Below are 19,403 nucleotides of genomic sequence, written 5' to 3' on the forward strand. Positions count from 1 at the left end.
AGTGAAAGATAATAGGAGGGGAACCGGAGTCCCCGGCTCAGATTTCAGCACTCTGTCTGCTAGTCTATAATTGTGTGCTGAGGGGCGGCCAGGGACAAGAATACGGATATTATTCCCGTCTCCGGAGAACCAGGAACCTCAGCAATTACTTCTTACACACAAGTCTCAGTCCTTTTGTTTCCACCTGCCACAAATTCCCTCCATTGTCTGTCAGCCGTGCGGGATTGTGTGTCTTCCTTTATGTGCGGAGTAACTATTTCTGTCTTTTTTATTTCATTTATAATTTAAAGATGAATTCGGGGTATGGATATTACTACATAGTTACAGCTTGGACAAATGTAACTCTCTATATACCATACCTGTGGAATCCCCTGTGAAAACTGGAAATTGCTGTGATAAGCACCTCTACTATGCCGCTACTACAGCACTACTACACCTCTACTATACCGCTACTACAGCACTACTACACCTCTACTATACCCCTACTACAGCACTACTACACCTCTACAGTACTGCTACTACAGCACTACTACACATCTACTATACCTTTACTATACCACTACTACAGCACTACTACACCTCTACTGTACTGCTACTACAGCACTACTACACCTCTACTGTACTGCTACTACAGCACTACTACACCTCTACTGTACCACTACTACAGCACTACTACACCTCTACTATACCACTACTACAGCACTACTACACCTCTACTATACCTCTACTACACCTCAACTGTACCACTACTACACCTCTACTGTACCGCTACTTCAGCACTACTACACCTCTACTATACCACTACTTCAGCACTACTACACCTCAACTATGCCGCTACTACACCTCTACTATACCGCTACTTCACCACTACTACACCCCTTCTACACCTCTACTATACCGCTACTACATTGTTACTACAGCTCTACTACACCACTACTACACCCCTGCTACATTGTTACAACACCACTTCTACATCACTACTACACTTCTACTACACCGCTACTACACCACTACTACATCTTTACTACAGTGATGTCCACTAGTAAGTAACTATGTATATATCATACCTGTGGAATCCCCTGCGGAAGCTGGAAATCGCTGTGATAGGCACCTCTACTACACCGCTACTACAGCACTAGTACACCTCTACTACACCTCTACTATACCATTACTACATTGTTACTATAGCTCTACTACACCACTACATTGTTACTACACTACTACACCACACTACTACAACGGCAGAACACCACTACTACATTGCTCCAACACCACTACTACATCACTACTACACCACTACTACATCTCTACTACAATGATGTCCACTAGTAAGTAACTGTAATGTAATTATCATACCTGTGGGATCCCCTGCGGAAGCTGGAAATCATGGTTATAGGCACCTCTACTACACCGTTACTACAGCACTACTATACTACTACTATACAACTACTACAGTGGGGGAAAAAGTATTAGATCGGCTGCTGATTTTGTATGTTAGCCCCACTGACAAAGAAATGATCAGTCAAAACATTTTTTTCCTCACTTTAGGCCGATATGTATTCTACATATTTTTGGTAAAAAATCGCAATAAGCGTATATTGATTGGTTTGCGCAAAAGTTATAGCGTCTACAAACTGGGGGATAGATTCATGACATTTTTATTATTAATTTTTTTTATTAGTAATGGCGTCGATCTGCAATTTTTATCGGGACTGCGACATTATGGCGGACACATCAGACCCTTATCACACTATTTTGGGACCATTGTCATTTATACAGCGATCAGTCCTATAAAAATGCACTGATTATTGTGTAAATGACACTGGCAGGGAAGGGGTTAAACACTAGAGGGCGATCAAGGGGTTAAGTGTGTCCTAGAGAGTGATTCTAACTGTGGGGGGGGGGGCTTCAATTCACATGACAGAGATCACTGCTCCCAATGACAGGGAGCGGTAGATCTCTGTCATGTCACAAGGTAGAACGGGAAATGCCTTGTTTACATAGACATCACCCCGTTCTGCGGCTCCGTGACGATCACCTGGAGACCGGCGGACATCGAGGCACAGTCACGCTGTACACGCCTGCTAACCCCGCCTCTTAAAGGGGACATACAGGTACACCGATTTGCCCACCGATGCCATTGTTTCGACGTATATCGGAGTGCAGCAGTCGGCAAGTGGTTAAGAGAGAGTGCTCCTAATCTCAGCTTGTTACCTGTATAGAAGACACCTGGGAGACAGAAATCTTGCTGATTGATCGGGGATCAAATACTTATTTCACTCATTAAAATGCTTTAAACTTTTTTTGAAATGCGTTTTTCTGGATATTTTTGTTGTTCTTCTGTCCCTCACTGTTATAATAGACCGACCAATAAAATTATAGACGGATCGTTTCTTTGTCAGTGGGCAAATGTACAAAATCAGCAGCCGATCAAATACTTTTCCCCTCACTGTATATCGTTAATACACCACTACTATACTGCTACTTCACCGCTACTACATTGCTACTACAGTGATTTCAACTAGAAACTATGCATATATCACATATCTATGGAAGCTGGAAATCGCTGTGATAGTCACCTCTACTACACCACTACTACGCCATTACTACAGTGATGTCCACTAGTATGTAACTATGTATATACCATACCTGTGGGTTCCCCTGAGGAAGCTGGAAATCGCTGTGAGGAGCACCTCTACTACATTGCTACTACAGCACTACTATACTGCTGCTACACCACTATTATATCGTTACTACACCACTACTATACTGCTACTACACCACTACCATATCGTTACTACACCATTACTATACTGCTACTACACCACTACTACATCACTACTATATCGGAACTACACCACTACTACATTATTACTACACCACTACTGCACCGCTACTACAGTGATGTCCACTAGTATGTAACTATGTATATACCAGACCTGTAGGTTCCCCTGTGGAAGCTGGAAATCGCTGTGATGAGCATCTCTTCTACACCGCTACTATGCTGCTACTACACCACTACAACATCACTACTACATCGGGACTAAAACACTACTACAGTGATGTCCACTACCTTAAGATCCTGTGCTGATCGGCTGCCCTGCTGCTTACTGAACACAGGAGGTCGCTCGCTTGGCAAGGGGCCAGTAAATGCGAAGCATTCTTTGATTGTAGGAGGTGGAGATTGTGATGTCATCATCCTGCCTCTTCACGTGCAATTCAATGAGAAAATGTTCCTTAAACGGACTTTCTTCCCGAGTGTTTTCTTCCCGAGTTTTCTTCCTGGAGTTTTCTTCCCTTCCCGAGTCTTTTCTTCCCGAGTTTTCTTCCCGAGTCTTTTCTTCCCAAGTTTTCTTCCCGAGTCTTTTCTTCCTGAGTCTTTTCTTCCCAAGTTTTCTTCCCGAGTCTTTTCTTCCTGAGTCTTTTCTTCCTGAGTCTTTTCTTCCTGGAGTTTTCTTCCCGAGTTTTCTTCCCGAGTCTTTTCTTCCCAAGTTTTCTTCCTGAGTCTTTTCTTCCCGAGTTTTCTTCCCGAGTCTTTTCTTCCCGAGTCTTTTCTTCCTGAGTTTTCTTCCCAAGTGTTTTCTTCCCGAGTCTTTTCTTCTCGAGTCTTTTCTTCCCGAGTTTTCTTCCCGAGTTTTCTTCCCGAGTCTTTTCTTCCCGAGTCTTTTCTTCCTGAGTTTTCTTCCTGAGTCTTTTCTTCCTGAGTTTTCTTCCCGAGTCTTTTCTTCCCAAGTCTTTTCCTCCTGAGTTTTCTTCCCAAGTCCTTTCTTCCCGAGTCTTTGCTTCCCGAGTCTTTGCTTCCCGAGTCTTTGCTTCCCGAGTCTTTTCTTCCTGGAGTTTTCTTCCCGAGTCTTTTCTTCCCGAGTCTTTTCTTCCCGAGTTTTCTTCCCGAGTCTTTTCTTCCCGAGTCTTTTCTTCCCGAGTGTTTTCTTCCTGAGTTTTCTTCCCGAGTCTTTTCTTCCCGAGTCTTTTCTTCCCGAGTCTTTTCTTCCCGAGTGTTAGCTCTGCAGCCCCCACCATCTTGCAGATTCTTTAATAGTAACAATGTAATAATAATTCTTTTCTGCGGACGCTGAGCGCGCCATTCAATGAACAAATTTCTGCATTCGCACCATTTTCTGGCAGAACTGTAATTTCTTCTTAAATCTCTTCCTCCAGCTGATTCCGAACGTTTCCATTAAGTGCAAAAGTATTCAAAGCCCGCCGGCCGGGGCTGGAAAGTGAATTATCGTCACGCCGGACATCTGTTATGGGGGCAGATTGTATTATTCCAGCCCGCGCCCCCCCGGGAGGGGTACTTCTATAGAGTACAGATTACCAGCCTTGCCTCGGATTGGACCCCCATTATATTATTGATGTGACCCAGCAGTTGGCATCCATTAGCCCCCCGCGATCCACATTTTATTTTTACATAGAAAAGTAAAAAATGAAAAGGAAATCCCCCCCAGTGCTATTACCTTCTAATCGCCACAATGTAACAAAACACATTTACTTGGGCTTTCAGGATTTAAAATGAGCAACTTAATAATAAATAATAATAATAGGCGGGAAGACCTTCGGTGACCATTATCTCATAACCAATATTTTAACTCAATTGCTGGAAAAACTGGACTGTGTACGAGGTGTGAAGGGTCACAGCGGGCAACCACAAGACCCAAGAGCTAACACCAACCCGTGCCCTTTGCTGTCCACATGGGTCTGACCCGGGTTCCTGAACTACACTATATTGTCAAAACTATTGGGACATATAGAAAAACAGGGAGGGCGCACCGACCTCCCTGTTTTTCTATATGTTTCAGCCATAGGCGTGCGCACAGGGTGTGCCGGGTGTGCCTGGGCACACCCTAATCACCCCATTTACATTAGCATTATTGCTCTGTGTGTCAATGGGATCATGGGAAAAATCTCCCACGGTGCAATTTTGCTTATGGAGAGAAGTGTGGAAGCCCACCCTTTGCAGCTACAACAGCTTCAACTCTTCTGGGAAGGCCATCCACAAGTTTAGGAGGGTGTCTATGGGAATGTTTGACCATTCTTCCAGAAGTTTATTTGTGAGGTCAGGCACTGATGTTGGACGAGAAGGCCTGGCTCGCTGTCTGCACTCTAATTCATCCCAAAGGTGTTCTATTGGGTTGAGGTCAGGACTCTGTGCAGGCCAGTCAAGTTTCTCCACCCCAAACTCGCTCCTCCATGTTTTTATGGACCTTGATTTGTGCACTGGTGGGCAGTCATGTTGGAACAGGAAGGGACCGTCCCCAAACTGTTCCCACAAAGTTAGGTGCATGAAATTGTCCAAAATGTCTTGGTATGCTGATGCCTTAAGAGTTCCCTTCACTGGAACTAAGGGGCCAAACCCAACCCCTGAAAAACAACCCCCACACCATAATCCCCCGTCCACCAAATGATTTGGACCAGTGCACACAGCAAGGTCCATAAAGACATGAGTGAGCGAGTTTGGGGTGGAGGAACTTGACTGGTCTGCACAGAGTCCTGACCTCAACCCCATAGAACACCTTTTGGGATGAATTAGAGCAGAGACTGCAAGCCAGATAAACTCTACACAAAAAAACTCAGACACTGATTGGTTGTGCATTTTATTTGTTGTGTTTTATCAGCAGAATATACAAGGCGGTACAACATGCACACAGGTGTAAAATGCCAACTGCAAACAGTTCTACCTCCTCTACATGCTACAGGGCGGAGTGGCCACCATAACGCACATCCAGTGATGCTGGGGGGTAATAAAGACGTCATTTACATAACATTACCACTAAAGGAGAACATGAAGATTGAAGAGCGGCTAAAGTCTCAAAAAAAAAAAAAAAACAGCCAACCCCTCCCCCCCTTTCCTTGAAACAGCATACCTGTCTGTGGTCAAACCCCCCCCCCACTGCATCATGCTGCAGGAGCAGAGAATGATGGGAGCAGTAGTCCTGGTTCTGGACTGTTCGGCTGCTGCTCCTAAGGCCAAGGGCACTGCCTGCGGAGTATTCTCTCCGGTAGGTAGAGAGAGAAGATACAATGTATGAGGTTATTAATATTTTTTTCTGCCTTGGCCAATCACTGAGGGAAGAGGACACATTTTGGAAAGATGAGGGGCTCCCAACCTTACTGAGACCAGGGCCTAGAAAATTCATTCAAAACCTTCCATGCCCCAACAGTAGAAAAAAAATAAAAATTATCCTCACACATTAAAAGTACGGGGGATGGAAATTGAAATGTTGGAAGGCTGTGGATGGGGCTTGGTGTCACTGTGGGGGAAGAGGGTTCTGGAGGGGACTCGGGGAATCTCAACCAGATTTGGTAACCCTGTAGGGTATGAGGTTTCTGGAGGAGACTGGAGTCCCTCCAGGTGGCCGGGGGCTTAGTAGGTAGGGTTGCCACCTCATCCCTTTAAAACTGAACACATATGAATTACACAGGTTCTGTGGCTGATTAAGAACCTTAATAACTCACTTTACATTAAATTAGCCTCAGAACCTGTGTAATTCATATGTGTTTGGGGCAATCCAATTAGCAGGGGCACTATGGGGGACTGGAGGAGCACTGCAGGGGCAAGGAGGCACTGGGGATGGTTGGGAAGCACAGTGGGACACTGTTGGAAGTTGCGGGCACTATAAGGGGCTGAAGGCTCTGCAGCAGGCTTGAAGGCACTGTGAAAGGCTGTGGGCACTGTGAGAGGTGTGGGGGCTCTCATGGAGCCTGAGAGCACTGTGTGGGGTTGTGGGGCACTGAGGGCAATTATGGGAGGTTTGGGGCACTATGGGACCTGAGAAGGATTATGCTAAGTTAGGGGATCTGCAGCTTGAGTGCACTGTGGAAGGATGGGGGCACTGTGAGCGGTTTGATGGAACTGTGGGGGCTCTCATGGGGTCTGAGGCCACTGTGTTTGGGTTTTTGAGGCACTGAGGGCTATTATGGAAGGTTTGGGGCATTATGGGAGCTGGGAGGCACTATGCTAAGTTAGGGAATCTGCAGCTGGCCAGATTCCTGGGAGGAGGGAGACCACAGCTAGGCCTCAGGCCAAGGCTTGGTGATTGAGAACCTATATTCTAGAGCTGGGGTCTCCAAACTTTTCAAACAAAGGGTCAGTTTACTGTCCTTCAGACTTTAAGGTGGCTGGCTGGGGATGAAAATGTCCCGGCCCAGCATCAGTGAGAATAAACATGGCATCAGGGTTAATGGTCAGTAGGTGGAGGAGTAGTACCCCATCGTTGGTGTTAGTGGAAGAAATAGTGACCCATTGTTGGTGTCAGTGGGAGGAATATTGCCACATATCATTGGGAGGAACAGTGCCCCAAGGGCCTTGATAAAGGGCTAGCAAGGGGCCTCATCCCGACCTCAGGCGGCAGTTTGGAGACCCCTGTTCTAGAGGGCTTTGTTCGGAGGTTATCTGCAGATAGGTCCAGTCTTTGCCTCCTAGATTGGGGAGGAAGCTGAAGAAGTGTTCTGTTCAGATAGTTGACCATCTGCGCTTAAGGGTCCACAACTGGCCAGTGAGGGGGTTCTGAAGAGTTCTGTAATAGAGGTTGAAGACACTTAAATGTAGCCACCCATCTGGCTTGCAGAGTCCATATTAGTCTGTGGCAAAGGCAAAAGATACTAGAAGATACTACTAAGTGGAGGGCCATTTTTCTGCTGTTTTTGGGTGTCCTGTAGCACCACCCTCTCTCCATTTAAGACATTAAGTTGATACATTTTACAGAAGAAGATTAAAGTTCTTGAAATTGTTGGTTCTGGAGGGTCGGTGAGTATCTGGGCACAGCTACAGGGCAGGTCACTAGTAGGTAAAGCAGGACAGCCTGTTATAAGCTAGTTGTTCCTTCTGGGGTCATTGCTACATTTGCACACCAGCAGAACAAGCCGGGACTCTATACCTATAACACACGGTGTAAGTCTTCCTGTGTCCTGGAAGGAAGGTTACTGAGCTTAAATCGTTGAATTTTTCGCACCGTGAGCCGTTCTGGTCAGCAGAGTTTTTATCGCAAAGGTGAGCCGCATCTGGTGCCGCCAACAGATAGCTGAGCGGTTTCTAAGATTTACAGGAACAACCCACCCTGAGTTCCTTTAAATATCTCATTCTTCTGCTCACCGGCCAATCCCATTGCAAGCCTGATTTCAGTTGGCGTGTGTCCACTCAGTACAAACACATAATATGGGTGATTTCACTGGCTGACCTTCAGAAATGTCCTGACGGTTATAGGGATACATAGGTGAGCTCGGTGGTGGGTTTTATATTTCTGTGGTCATTCTTAAATCAAGATATATTGGTCCCTTTTAGATATTTCGCCACTCAATGATCGCCATATTCCCATTTGGTTCTTCACCCACAATGGCGGGCTCAGTTCACATCGCAGCACATCGGTGATGGAGCTCCATCTATTTTCGGAATTAGGAGCACATTTAATACTCAGATCCCTTCTTCCCCCTTTTTCGTAGAGTTCCCATGTCATCGCAAACATGACCATTGAGCGCGGCCGGCGAACAGCCGTCTGTGGTGGAGTCTGCGATGAAATCCTCCATAAACGGATCCCCTTCGCTGTCACTGGCTGCTCTGAATCCGGCATTTTCTGCGATGACCTCTGGGTCTTCTTCGTCTTCGCTATCGCTCCACGCCTCCACGTTGTCCTCCGAACGCGTCGCTGAATTGTAGATGAGGTGATCACCTGGTGCACATTGGACTTGTCCGTTATCCCCGACCTCTGGCAAGTTGCCTGCGTATAATCGACTCTCTTCTTCTCTGAATTCCATCTGCTCTGCGATCTCTTCTGCCGAGGGCTGCGTCAGGACGGAGCGATCGATCAGGATGGTATCGTGTTTCCGCTGGCGCTCGGAGGGGTCGTAGACGGGATAGGTCTCTTCTGGATAACCTGTTGATGAAAGAAGCAAGAAAACTGGTCACTCAATTATGGATGGCGGAAATGAAGAGTTTCTGCTTTGAAAAACTTCAGTGAAAAAGATGGGGCAACCCTGAGTCCGTGATTTTGGGGCAACCCCGAGTCTTTTCTGCTCCCTGAGCATTTTTGCTTTAGTTTTGCTTAGCCCTATTTCTTGCCCTCTCTATAGCCTGCCCCCCACCCCTCCTTGGGTCCCCAGGGACTCCCTCTACCCTTCCCATCCCTTCCCCCCTTCTCATCCCTTTCCCCTTCTCCTTTTTCTATCCACCTAGACTTGGTTTGTCGTGTAGTGCCCCCTGTAGGAGTCAATGGTAAATGCAGTCCTATTTCCTCACTTAGTGCATGCACAGCCAGGCACGCAGCATTTTCTTCATTCTTCCACTGGCTCATAAAACAGTCTCCAGGGTTCTTTTTTAGGATTTTTATTGGGAATGATCAACTGGGATAGGGGAGCATGGGATACCCCAAATCTGTAGAACTGAGGACTCCTCAATTTCTGGCTGGAATCTGAATCTCCCACAGGATCTCTTTGCTGATGATGACCTGCACTCCTTCCAGAGTTAAAAAAAAGTTACAGCCAGTCACTTTCCTTCAGCATTGGGGGGTCATCTACTCGCTCAGCCAGAGGAAGGATCATCGGTTGCCTCTTGCCGATATCTACCAAGCTCTTCCTAGTGAGGGAGATGTAGACTCACACCACTATAGGACAGCTGGACTCTTTCCCACCAACTTTCTCCCGGCTCTCTCTACAGTGAGCTTCTCCAGACCCAACTTGACCCCCAGATGCAGATTTGCGAATAGCCCCCCACCCCCCCCAGTTGGGACCTCAAGGCTTCCCCAAAGCTTCCTTCAGGATCCTGCACCAGGGGGCAGAGCCCCTGCACAGGGACCTCCTCCCGCAGGACTGGACCCATGAACGCCGCACTTGCTACTCAGGCCTCAGACTATTTATGAGCTCTCCCTCCACCTTCTGGGCACACCTCCCCTAGGATTGGCTGGAATCTTCTAAAAAGACAAGGGGAAGTAACAGGACAGCAGGCTGTGGGGCACTGAGCAGACCTAAGGTTTAATTCCGCCCTAGGCCGGAAGTGACGTCATGACGTCACTCCTGGTCCTCCAAGACCAGAGGCCATCAGAGATGATCCGGTCTCTGGGAACCTCTGTGGCCAGCCGTGCGAACTGTTGGATCGTTTCCCAGGTGCACCGGTAAAAAATGGTATGCCTGAGAAACACTGGTGAGGGGCAGGAGGGGGGGAGGGGGGGAGGGGGAACGACCCCCTCCCACTGCTTCTAAAAGCAATCCAGCGGCTAATTAGATGCTTGGATCGCTTCCATGAGAAACAGAATTGCTGCTGAAAAAATAATACAGGGTTATGGCTGATAGCTTCATCCATAACCTGGTAAACCACTTTGAAGCCGCAGCATACTGTATATATATTTATATTGCGGTCGGCAAATGGCTGGAGTGCAGACCAGAGTCTCCTATGGCACTAAGCTAGGCCACCCAGCTGGTTGTTTTTAGTGCCCTTAGGTGGTGCTAGTCTCTATCAAACCTGAACCCCTCTACCCAGATAAGTTTATAAATTCCCTGATATTATAGGGGGTACACAGACATTTCTTCAAGTCGTGGCAAAAATTTGCAGCAAAAATCGTGGCAAAAATCGCACGACTTTCAGGTCGCACAAGTGTAAAAGGGGTCTAAAGAGGACCTGTCACCTGCCCAATGATATCACATAGGGGATAATCACCCCTGTGAAAGCAATAAAGTTAAATGAAGAAAATAAATAAAGTGTAAAAAAAAAAATCATAATAAAAAATAATAAATTAAAAAATATGAAAAGAATTTCTAACCCCCCCCCCACACACACACACAAACACACAAATCCAAACGGGATAGGGCACATTAGAGTGTAAGCTCCTCTGGTACAGAGCCTGATGTGATTGGCTCAGTGATGTCTGTACAGCGCTGCGGTATATGTCAGAGCTATATAAATGTATAATAATAATAGTGTGTGACTGTGGGGGGAGGGGACATTAGAGTGTAAGCTCCTCTGTACAGAGACTGATGTGACTGTGGGGGGAGGGGACATTAGAGTGTAAGCTCCTCTGTACAGAGACTGATGTTACTGTGGGGGGAGGGGACATTAGAGTGTAAGCTCCTCTGTATAGAGACTGATGTGACTGTGGGGGAGGGGACATTAGAGTGTAAGCTCCTCTGTACAGAGACTGATGTGACTGTGGGGGAGGGGACATTAGAGTGTAAGCTCCTCTGTATAGAGACTGATGTGACTGGGGGGGGAGGGGACATTAGAGTGTAAGCTCCTCTGTACAGAGACTGATGTGACTGTGGGGGAGGGGACATTAGAGTGTAAGCTCCTCTGTACAGAGACTGATGTGACTGTGGGGGAGGGGACATTAGAGTGTAAGCTCCTCTGTATAGAGACTGATGTGACTGTGGGGGAGGGGACATTAGAGTGTAAGCTCCTCTGGTAGAGACTGATGTTACTGTGGGGGGAGGGGACATTAGAGTGTAAGCTCCTCTGTAGAGAGACTGATGTGACTGTGGGGGGAGGGGACATTAGAGTGTAAGCTCCTCTGTACAGAGACTGATGTGACTGTGGGGGGAGGGGACATTAGAGTGTAAGCTCCTCTGTACAGAGACTGATGTGACTGTGGGGGGAGGGGACATTAGAGTGTAAGCTCCTCTGTACAGAGACTGATGTGACTGTGGGGGGAGGGGACATTAGAGTGTAAGCTCCTCTGTACAGAGACTGATGTGACTGTGGGGGAGGGGACATTAGAGTGTAAGCTCCTCTGTACAGAGACTGATGTGAATGTGGGGGAGGGGACATTAGAGTGTAAGCTCCTCTGGTACAGAGACTGATGTGACTGTGGGGGGAGGGGACATTAGAGTGTAAGCTCCTCTGTACAGAGACTGATGTGACTGTGGGGGAGGGGACATTAGAGTGTAAGCTCCTCTGTAGAGAGACTGATGTGACTGTGGGGGGAGGGGACATTAGAGTGTAAGCTCCTCTGTATAGAGACTGATGTGACTGGGGGGGGAGGGGACATTAGAGTGTAAGCTCCTCTGTACAGAGACTGATGTGACTGTGGGGGGGAGGGGACATTAGAGTGTAAGCTCCTCTGTACAGAGACTGATGTGACTGTGGGGGGAGGGGACATTAGAGTGTAAGCTCCTCTGTACAGAGACTGATGTGACTGTGGGGGGAGGGGACATTAGAGTGTAAGCTCCTCTGTACAGAGACTGATGTGACTGTGGGGGAGGGGACATTAGAGTGTAAGCTCCTCTGTATAGAGACTGATGTGACTGTGGGGGGAGGGGACATTAGAGTGTAAGCTCCTCTGTACAGAGACTGATGTGACTGTGGGGGAGGGGACATTAGAGTGTAAGCTCCTCTGTACAGAGACTGATGTGACTGTGGGGGGAGGGGACATTAGAGTGTAAGCTCCTCTGTACAGAGACTGATGTGACTGTGGGGGGAGGGGACATTAGAGTGTAAGCTCCTCTGTACAGAGACTGATGTGACTGTGGGGGAGGGGACATTAGAGTGTAAGCTCCTCTGGTACAGAGACTGATGTGACTGGTTCAGTGATCTCTGTACAGCACTGCGGTATATGTCAGAGCTATATAAATGTATAATAATTAGACATGTGCACTGACAAAAAATTTGTTCATTTTCGTTTTCATTTCATTCGTTTTTTTGCTTTTTTCGGAAATTCGAAAATTCAGAGATTTCGGAATTAACGAATTTGTCAAAATTCGTTAAAAAACTAATTCGGGAACTAAACGAATTGCACATGTCTAATAATAATAATAATAATAATAATGTGTGACTGGGGGGGGAGGGGACATTAGAGTGTAAGCTCCTCTGTACAGAGACTGATGTGACTGTGGGGGAGGGGACATTAGAGTGTAAGCTCCTCTGTACAGAGACTGATGTGACTGTGGGGGGGAGGGGACATTAGAGTGTAAGCTCCTCTGTACAGAGACTGATGTGACTGTGGGGGGAGGGGACATTAGAGTGTAAGCTCCTCTGTACAGAGACTGATGTGACTGTGGGGGGGGGGGACATTAGAGTGTAAGCTCCTCTGTATAGAGACTGATGTGACTGTGGGGGGGAGGGGACATTAGAGTGTAAGCTCCTCTGTATAGAGACTGATGTGACTGTGGGGGGGAGGGGACATTAGAGTGTAAGCTCCTCTGTATAGAGACTGATGTGACTGTGGGGGGAGGGGACATTAGAGTGTAAGCTCCTCTGTACAGAGACTGATGTGAATGTGGGGGGAGGGGACATTAGAGTGTAAGCTCCTCTGTACAGAGACTGATGTGACTGTGGGGGAGGGGACATTAGAGTGTAAGCTCCTCTGTACAGAGACTGATGTGACTGTGGGGGAGGGGACATTAGAGTGTAAGCTCCTCTGTATAGAGACTGATGTGACTGTGGGGGGAGGGGACATTAGAGTGTAAGCTCCTCTGTACAGAGACTGATGTGACTGTGGGGGAGGGGACATTAGAGTGTAAGCTCCTCTGTATAGAGACTGATGTGACTGTGGGGGGAGGGGACATTAGAGTGTAAGCTCCTCTGTACAGAGACTGATGTGACTGTGGGGGGAGGGGACATTAGAGTGTAAGCTCCTCTGTACAGAGACTGATGTGACTGTGGGGGAGGGGACATTAGAGTGTAAGCTCCTCTGTACAGAGACTGATGTGACTGTGGGGGGGGGGAGGGGACATTAGAGTGTAAGCTCCTCTGTACAGAGACTGATGTGACTGTGGGGGAGGGGACATTAGAGTGTAAGCTCCTCTGTACAGAGACTGATGTGACTGTGGGGGAGGGGACATTAGAGTGTAAGCTCCTCTGTATAGAGACTGATGTGACTGTGGGGGAGGGGACATTAGAGTGTAAGCTCCTCTGTACAGAGACTGATGTGACTGTGGGGGAGGGGACATTAGAGTGTAAGCTCCTCTGGTACAGAGACTGATGTGACTGTGGGGGGAGGGGACATTAGAGTGTAAGCTCCTCTGGTACAGAGACTGATGTGACTGTGGGGGAGGGGACATTAGATTGTAAGCTCCTCTGTATAGAGACTGATGTGACTGTGGGGGGAGGGGACATTAGAGTGTAAGCTCCTCTGTACAGAGACTGATGTGACTGTGGGGGAGGGGACATTAGAGTGTAAGCTCCTCTGTACAGAGACTGATGTGACTGTGGGGGAGGGGACATTAGAGTGTAAGCTCCTCTGTACAGAGACTGATGTGACTGTGGGGGAGGGGACATTAGAGTGTAAGCTCCTCTGTACAGAGACTGATGTGACTGTGGGGGGGGGGGGAGGGGACATTAGAGTGTAAGCTCCTCTGTACAGAGACTGATGTGACTGTGGGGGAGGGGACATTAGAGTGTAAGCTCCTCTGTATAGAGACTGATGTGACTGTGGGGGGAGGGGACATTAGAGTGTAAGCTCCTCTGTACAGAGACTGATGTGACTGTGGGGGAGGGGACATTAGAGTGTAAGCTCCTCTGTACAGAGACTGATGTGACTGTGGGGGAGGGGACATTAGAGTGTAAGCTCCTCTGTACAGAGACTGATGTGACTGTGGGGGGGGGGGACATTAGAGTGTAAGCTCCTCTGTACAGAGACTGATGTGACTGGGGGGGGGGGGGACATTAGAGTGTAAGCTCCTCTGGTACAGAGACTGATGTGAATGGCTCAGTGATCTTTGTATTTTGGGTACCTTCCCAGTCCTCCATGTATGGGGCCTCCTCGGCCTCCTGCTCCGGGGATACCCCTTCCAGAATCTTCCCCTCCTTCATCACTCTGGTGATCTCCTTCAGCCTCTTCAGCAGCTGCTGCTCCTCATCTGTGCTGACATTATCCCCCCTGCAATGAGGAATGGCACAAATTAAAAAGCAACTCCGCCTATGTGGAGGTATGGATCTCCCATAGCTTATCTCTGGATCTACAGAACAAAGACAGGTAAGGATCTCCCATATCTTATCTCTGGATCTACAGAACAAAGACAGGTAAGGATCTCCCATATCTTATCTCTGGATCTACAGAACAAAGACAGGTAAGGATCTTCCATAGATTATCTCTGGATCTACGGAACAAAGACAGGTAAGGATCTTCCATAGATTATCTCTGGATCTACGGAACAAAGACAGGTAAGGATCTCCGATATCTTATCTCTGGATCTACGGAACAAAGACAGGTAAGGATCTGCAATAACATTGGATGAAATGCTTGCATTGAGTACAGGTGATCTGAATATATATATTTGGAACAATCCTGGAGTCCCAGTAAAAGGCGGTTATATTTCTCCGGCTGGCCTATATTACACTCTTTTGCTTATTTTTATTTTTAATAATTGGTGATATGAATTTCTCGGGTTTCTATGAAGTGGTGTCTGGCCGGGAAGCGCAGGAATGAGAATCTAATGGCGGGTTTGTTTTCCGTATTACCGGGGAAGATATTGATTTATAGGTTTCATTAAAGCGCGGTCGTACCGCTCGCAGTTGGGTCCGAGGCGGGAGATAATTTTTTCCATGGCTTCCTCCGTCTCGCGCAGTTTATCTTGCAGTTGGCTGAGCTCGAAGTCGGCTGAAACAACAAAAGAGAAGACGGGGTGATAAATAAGGAATAATCTGCCGGCAGATACAATAGTCTATTCATCATCGTCCGCCGCGAAAGAGAGAAACCCCACCGCAGACTTATCAATGGGAAGATTCCAATTAGGATCCCCCGTTTTCCCTCCGTCGCTGCGGAAACTCGGCCTCGCCTTTCCCTTTCGCATTTTTCTGCGATAATCGCGGCGTCGTTATCACCAGTGTGCGCAGATAGGGCGAACGTATTTATGGTTTAATAAGATGAGACGCGTTTCCTGATCTTCCTTCGTGTCCGGAAACCGAGGCAGAAATACCCCCCCCCCCCGAGAACATTCGGCTGAAAACTGGAAAATTAGGAATCGTTTCCCTTACTTTGTATCAATAGCGGCTCAGCAACCTTCTCCACATCGGGGGGTCCATTTATAAAACATTCACTGGATGGATGTCATTCACCAAGCTGTAATAAATTATCCTTATACTTTGTCTAATATGATTATTTCCTATGATCGTCAGCTCCATCTAGTGGCCATAATGAGTTATTGAACTGATTGAGGGTTTTTTTCAGGAAAATACCACATTACGGCCACTAGATGGAGCTGATGATCATAGGAAATAAATGTATTACACAAAATATCTGAATAATTCATTATGGCTATTCGAATGTTTGTGACATCTGTCCAGCAATGTTTTTTCTTTAAATAAATATATCCCTATGTGTCATATTTGAAAGCATTAGACCAGTGTTTCTCCAGTCCTCCAGGCACCCCAACAGGTCAGGTTTTCAGGCTCCCCATTATTTTGTATCGGTGATTTGATCAGTTTCACTGCCTTAGTAATTACCACAGCCGTTTCATCTGAGGGAAATCCTGAAAACATGACCTGTTAGGGCGCCTTGAGGACTGGAGTTGAGAAACACTGTATTAGACAACCGGCGTGCCCAGGAACAGCGGCACATCGCAGTCTTAGTTTGTTTTCAATTTTTTCGTCCATAGTTGTACCGCTAGTGGAAAGTTATATAATAATTTGTGACTTTAGTTGCTACTTGTAATACAAGTGCAACAGTTAGAGAATCGATTATCTGATCAACACAAAACATGTTCAGCTCCAGAGCATGCCTGTCAGACCTCAGATCAGCCCCGATGCATGTCTGTCAGACCTGAGATCCGCCCCGATGCATGCCTGTCAGACCTCAGATCAGCCCTGATGCATGCCTGTCAGACCTCAGATCAGCCCCGATGCATGCCTGTCAGACCTCAGATCAGCCCCGATGCATGCCTGTCAGACCTCAGATCAGCCCTGATGCATGCCTGTCAGACCTCAGATCAGCCCCGATGCATGCCTGTCAGACCTCAGATCAGCCCTGATGCATGCCTGTCAGACCTCAGATCAGCCCCGATGCATGCCTATCAGACCTCAGATCAGCCCTGATGCATGCCTGTCAGACCTCAGATCAGCCCCGATGCATGTCTGTCAGACCTCAGATCAGCCCCGATGCATGCCTGTCAGACCTCAGATCCGCCCCAATGCATGCCTGTCAGACCTCAGATCCGCCCCAATGCATGCCTGTCAGACCTCAGATCAGCCCCAATGCACGCCTGTCAGACCTCAGATCAGCCCCAATGCACGCCTGTCAGACCTCAGATCAGCCCCAATGCACGCCTGTCAGACCTCAGATCACCCCCGATGCATGTCTGTCAGACCTCAGATCTGCCCCAATGCACGCTTGTCAGACCTCAGATCAGCCCCATTGCATGCCTGTCAGACCTCAGATCAGCCCCATTGCATGCCTGTCAGACCTCAGATCACCCCCGATGCATGTCTGTCAGACCTCAGATCTGCCCCAATGCACGCTTGTCAGACCTCAGATCAGCCCCATTGCATGCCTGTCAGACCTCAGATCAGCCCCATTGCATGCCTGTCAGACCTCAGATCAGCCTCGATGAATAAACAACATCTTGCTGGCTTCTTCTGGGTTCAGGATCTTTGGACATCCTGATTGGTCAGTCAGGGAATGCGCAGAGGACTTAGTTCAGTCCAGCGCCTTTCAGATGTCAAGATTGTACGCTGCACATGCGCAGCTCAATCTACAGCATTAAATGTTTTCAAGGAGGCAGGTAAAGAGCCTTTATTGCAGAGACATAGTATATAGACACAGCACAGTGCCTGGAAAAAGTATTCATACCCCTTGAGATTTCCCACATTTTGTCATGTTACAACCAAAAAACGTAAATGTATTTTATTGGGATTTTATGTGATAGACCAACACAAAGTGGCACATAATTGTGAAGTGGAAGGAAAATGATACAAATAAATATGTGAAAAGTGTGTGTGTGTGTGGGGGGGGGGGGGGGGGGGGCATTTAAGGCACTGTAGATGGAGTATCTGCAACAAAACACCTTTCTGTTCACAAAGTAAAAACATTTTGCCCAAACCTCCCAATTTTCACAGAAATGTTGGTGAAGTGGAAATTCCCAGTTTTTCTGATCCCACCTAACAGACATCTTCCTGCAGTGACGGGATTTCCGAATACAGTAATTGATCGATGTGGACCACATGGACATTTCTACCAACAAATCCCACCATTGGACAAATCCCACCATTGGACAAATCCCACCATTGGACAAATCCCACCATTGGACTTTCATCAACAAAGATATTTAAAGGGGCAACTTACTGATTTTTCTCTTGAGGTTCCCATTGCCGATCGGCGCAATTTTCGGTTCAGGATTTGGGCTTTTCCCTTTGGAGGAGAGCTGAGAATTGAATCAGAAAAAACTGATTGGAAAACATGAATAAATCCGATGCTCAGAAAAGTTTATTTTGTGGCAAGACAGCCGAGCGAGATGGAAGAACGATAAGGAAGTGAAGACAACGATTAATTCCTGAATTATTTTACTGCGATTTTTCCGAAATCATTTCACATATTTTGCACAATTTGTGGGACTTTTTTTAATGTATATTTGTACACAAAATAAACATTTTGCTGGATTGGTAGAAGTTTTAAGTTGGACTTTGGACTATAGACTATGGACTGTGGACTATGGACTGTGCACTATAGACTATGGACTGTGGACTAGGGGACTATAGACTATGGACTGTGGACTATGGACTGTGCACTATAGACTATGGACTGTGGACTAGGGGACTATAGACTATGGACTAGGGGACTATAGACTATGGACTGTGGACTAGGGGACTATAGACTATGGACTGTGGACTAGGGGACTATAGACTATGGACTAGGGGACTATAGACTATGGACTGTGGACTAGGGGACTATAGACTATGGACTGTGGACTAGGGGACTATAGACTATGGACTGTGGACTATAGACTGTGGACTATAGACTATGGACTGTGGACTAGGGGACTATAGACTATGGACTGTGGACTAGGGGACTATAGACTATGGACTGTGGACTATAGACTGTGGACTATAGACTATGGACTGTGGACTAGGGGACTATAGACTATGGATTGTGGTCTATAGACTAAGGACTGTGGACTATAGACGATTGGACTGTGGACTATGGACTATGGACTATAGACTATGGACTGTGGACTATGGACTGTGGACTAGGGGACTATAGACTATGGACTGTGGACTATAGACTATAGACTACGGACTGCGGACTAGGGGATTATAGACTATGGACTGTGGACTATAGACTATGGACTATGGACTAGGGGACTATAGACTATGGACTGTGGACTATAGACTAAGGACTGTGGACTATAGACTATGGACTGTGGACTATGAACTGTGGACTATAGACTATGGACTGTGGACTAGGGGACTATAGACTGTGGACTGTGGACTATAGACTATGGACTGTGGACTATGGACTGTGGACTAGGGGACTATAGACTGTGGACTATAG

At 47.2% G+C, this 19,403-nt stretch overlaps 1 protein-coding gene across 1 annotated transcript in view; it reads right to left on the reverse strand.

Annotated features, from left to right (window-relative positions):
* Positions 1 to 5,581: 5,581 nt before the first annotated feature.
* RIC3 (RIC3 acetylcholine receptor chaperone) overlaps positions 5,582 to 19,403 on the reverse strand; it is a 35,658-nt gene continuing 21,836 nt past the window's right edge. Inside the window, exons 3-6 of the mRNA XM_073603971.1 lie at positions 18,198 to 18,276; positions 15,425 to 15,518; positions 14,653 to 14,798; positions 5,582 to 8,870 (exon numbers count right to left, since the gene is read on the reverse strand). Of these exons, the coding sequence (XP_073460072.1) occupies positions 8,404 to 8,870; positions 14,653 to 14,798; positions 15,425 to 15,518; positions 18,198 to 18,276 (786 nt within the window). The 3' untranslated portion in view covers positions 5,582 to 8,403. The remainder of the gene's footprint in view (positions 8,871 to 14,652; positions 14,799 to 15,424; positions 15,519 to 18,197; positions 18,277 to 19,403) is intronic.

The sequence above is a fragment of the Aquarana catesbeiana genome, linkage group LG11 (genome assembly GCF_042186555.1).
Source record: "Aquarana catesbeiana isolate 2022-GZ linkage group LG11, ASM4218655v1, whole genome shotgun sequence".
Taxonomy (NCBI): Eukaryota; Metazoa; Chordata; class Amphibia; order Anura; family Ranidae; genus Aquarana; species Aquarana catesbeiana.